The sequence below is a fragment of the Otolemur garnettii genome, unplaced genomic scaffold (assembly GCF_000181295.1).
Source record: "Otolemur garnettii isolate 467f Iridium unplaced genomic scaffold, OtoGar3 scaffold00024, whole genome shotgun sequence".
NCBI classification, from domain to species: Eukaryota; Metazoa; Chordata; class Mammalia; order Primates; family Galagidae; genus Otolemur; species Otolemur garnettii.
Genome location: NW_003852419.1, coordinates 473,768 through 477,284, shown reverse-complemented (window position 1 = coordinate 477,284; position 3,517 = coordinate 473,768). Strand labels below are relative to the sequence as shown.

The window sequence follows — 3,517 nt, the reverse complement described above, 5'->3', positions numbered from 1 at the left end:
TAAGGGACCTATTCTTATTTTTAACCCCAAATAAGGATGGCAATGGAAAACTTTGATACTGGGACGTGGCTATCTCTTTGAATGTTGCCTTCCCGAATCCAAGCAAGCAGTAGAGCCACTGGACTTCTATTTTCAACTCATTGTGTTGCTTGAGACACACAGTGTGAGAGCTCTGGCGGAGGATGGAGCCTCTGAGTGCCCATGTGTGCACGTCTGTGCGCTGTGTGTAAACAAGCACTGGTGGAACAAGATAAAATAGCAGAGGTGCCTGAGTGTCCACTCTGTGCCAGGTACTCTATTTCATTTACTCCTGTGACAAACCAAGGGGGCAAGTTTTATTATTAGCATTGCGTATGAGGACAGGGGTTAAGGATGGTGAGGTCGTTTGCTCATGCTCCAGGACCAAGTAAGAGGAAGAACTGTGACTCCAAACCAATCTGTCTGACTCAGGAGGCAGAACCCTTCTTCACTTGGAGAGGGTAGGAATATGGAGAGGAGGCAAGAGAATACCCCAGGGACAGGGTCTAATAAATCCTGGGAAAAAACCTAAAGAAGTCCGAGCCAGGTGCTCGTTCTGCCCCTGACAGACTCTACTACTGACTGGCAGTCTCCTTAAAATCTCTTAGTCTGCTCGCTCCCTACCCTCCTCCCCCTTTTTTCCCTTTCTCTCTTCCTCCCTTCCTCTTCTTGCCTGATGGAAGTCCATGCTCTGTGATGACTCTGCTCCAGAGTCTGGATCTCCCAGATGCTGGAGTTTGGGTCTCCTCGTCTAGAACTGGGTTCCTATGGGAGTGGTAGGGAAGCCAGGACCCTGCTTAGGGACCACTGCCTGGGTGGGAGACAAGTCTTTCAGTTCCTGTTATGAGCTGGGTCACCTGGGGGAGGTGCCCAGAGGTGAAGCAGAGCTGGAGAAGTGCTTCTTCCCAGGCAGACTGCTCTTGGCAGCTAGGCCTACAGTGACCCAGCACCCACCTGCCTCATTTCTTGTGCTTCCTCCTAGTGAGTGGTAGTGAGCACTTGTGGCCACAGGTGGTTCTCCTTAACCAGTCACCAGGGCTCAATGTGAGTCACCCAGATGCAGCTGTGACAATGTGGCTTTCATCTCCATCACAGGGGCCCATGTGGGAAGGAAGTCCCATTTCTCCTTCTCTGGCCTACATCCCTCTTCCCAGGCTGGTGCACTGTCACTCAAGAGGGGCTGTCACTTCCCTGGTCTTGGGAACCTCTGCAGAACTTCCTCGCCTGAGTACTCCTGAGCAAAGAGCCAAGCCAGGGGAAGCCTGTGCATATAAGGCCTCAATTTCAGATTAGATTCACAAATTTAATTTCCTATTCCTTAATTTAATTCTGCATTTTAGTTTTGTTTTTATTATTTACATGGATTCCCTTTAATGATTCCAAATTGCTGCTGCCCTCTAGCAGTATTTTGTCTTAGGTTAACTTCTTGAAAACCGATCAGCATTGGAGTTTATTCCGCGCTGGGTTTAGTTATTTTCTGAAATGAAGCACAATTAAATTAGAATAATGAACACGCTCTTTAGAGGATTAATTCATAATAAGCAGGCCATGTGCTATAGCTCACAGAAGAAAGGGCACGAGGATCGAAAGCTGTTTTTTCTGCCTAAATATGAAAAGTACATTCTGCAGAGCAGAACAAATCAGCTAATGACATCCAGAGCGCTGGCCAGCCCCAGAGCAGCACAGAGCTGGCATCTTGAGTTAGCACAATCCCTGCCGACACTGCTGTCTACCTTCCGTCCCTGGGAAGGCTGGCAGCGGGCAATTCGTCTGGCTTCTTTCTCCTCAGCACAGCTGATAGAGGCCACTGTGGGCCGCCTAAATTCTAGTCCAGGAATCCCCCAGTTCCATAGTCTGGGGTTTCACAAGCTTGATCCTCAGAGCTTCCTAGAGCCCAGTCACTCATCCATTCTTTCATCCAAAGGATGTTTTACTACCTCCTGGTATTTCCCACACATCCATGAGTGCAGCCTTGGGATAAGCAGTGAAGAAACAGACAAGGACCTCCCTGCTGTTGAAGGTTATATTCAAGATGCAAACACGGACAATAAGTGGTAGAAATAATAAGTAAATTATGTATTATGTCAGAAGGTCAGTGAAGAGTAAAGGAGGGTTGAGAGTGAGAGGTCTGTGTGCGCTTTACAGTTTTAGAGGGGTGGGTTTGGTTAGACTCATGGAGGGTTGCAACTGAGCAAAACCTTGAAGGAGGTGAGAGGGCTGAGACACTTTGCCACTTTGGGGAGTGTCTCTGGGGTCAAGAGGGTTCCAGAGGAAACAACTACAGCAAAAACCCTGGGGTAGGAATGTGGCAGGCAAGTTGAAGGATGAGGCCAGTTGGGGCTGAGGAAGGGAGTGAGAGGTGATGGGGACTAGGTCAAGTGGGGCTTGGTGTTTGCTCAGCGAGAACAGAAAGGTAGGGCAGGGTTTGTGAGCAGAGGCAGGGAATGATCTGACTTTTATTGAAGATCTCTGGCTTCTCACTGAGAACAGACTTCACAGGGTGAAGGTGAGGTGGGGTAGGGTGGAAGGAAGGTGGGAGACCAACTGTCAAGAGGCTAACAGCTTCTAAACCTCCAGCCTCAGATTTTCCCATAGCCTGTTCTCTGACCCCCGCCTCCCATCCCCGAGGTGCTGAGCTCTTGCCTCTCAGCCACACATGGGGGCTTAGAGTCTCCTGTAGGGCCCTGCCTCCCAGAAGGACCAGAGTAAAGATGCTTTAACAGCCAGAGCTTACACATTATGAGGCATGTCCAGACACATTATTCCCTGCTCAGCCCTGGAGACCCCTCTGCAGCCCCTCCCAACCTCTCCCTCTGTCCCATGCAGCAGAAGGCCAGATTCTACAGTGGAAGGGGCCTCCCAGGCAGGGGACAGTCCTGCACCTTCCCTTGGTTGTTTCAGGCACCCCTGAGAGGGAGACACCCTCTCAGCCAGGCTCCCCACAAGGTATGTGAGAGGCTTCTGCTGCGCAGCTGCCACAGAAATGACAGATCAAAGCAGGAGCGAACCAACATCTGTGGCAACCAAAGCAAGGACGAGGTACAAACAAACTGAATGAATAAATAAACAGCTGACTGAGTGATGGGTGAGGGGATGAATGATTAATGAAGAAATGAACGATTGATGAATAAATGAAGGTATGGCCTGGAGCCTGTTCCTGACCCCTGATCCTTGGGTATATTCTCTTTTGGCAACTGAAGATTAAAGGTTCTCCCAGAACCCTCACTTCTGGAATTCTAGAATGCTAGAGTTGGGATCACACCTACTTCTAAGCCCAGAGGTGAAGGAAGCTTTGGCTCAGGAGAAAGGGCCTTTGGCTGCAGGGGGTAAGCTGGAGGGAGTAAGCTGGAGGGAGGAGGCTGGAGGCAGCTGGGGCTGGGCTGGAAGACACCCAGGCAGCTCCAGGATCTGGGAGGGGAGACTTTCAAGGATCTGGGAGAAGAGAAGGATGTGGAGGGAGAAGAGAAGAGATCTGGGGTTTGCTTCCCAAGTCCCACAT

The 3,517-nt window shown here is 50.2% G+C and overlaps 1 protein-coding gene across 1 annotated transcript in view; it reads left to right on the top strand.

Annotated features, from left to right (window-relative positions):
- The window catches only part of CUNH2orf91 (chromosome unknown C2orf91 homolog), a 4,988-nt gene extending 1,912 nt beyond the window's left edge, over window positions 1-3,076 (top strand). Inside the window, 4 exon segments of the mRNA XM_012803983.1 lie at window positions 2,793-2,908; window positions 2,910-2,971; window positions 2,974-3,000; window positions 3,003-3,076. Coding sequence (XP_012659437.1) covers window positions 2,793-2,908; window positions 2,910-2,971; window positions 2,974-3,000; window positions 3,003-3,076 — 279 coding nt within the window.
- Window positions 3,077-3,517: the final 441 nt, after the last annotated feature.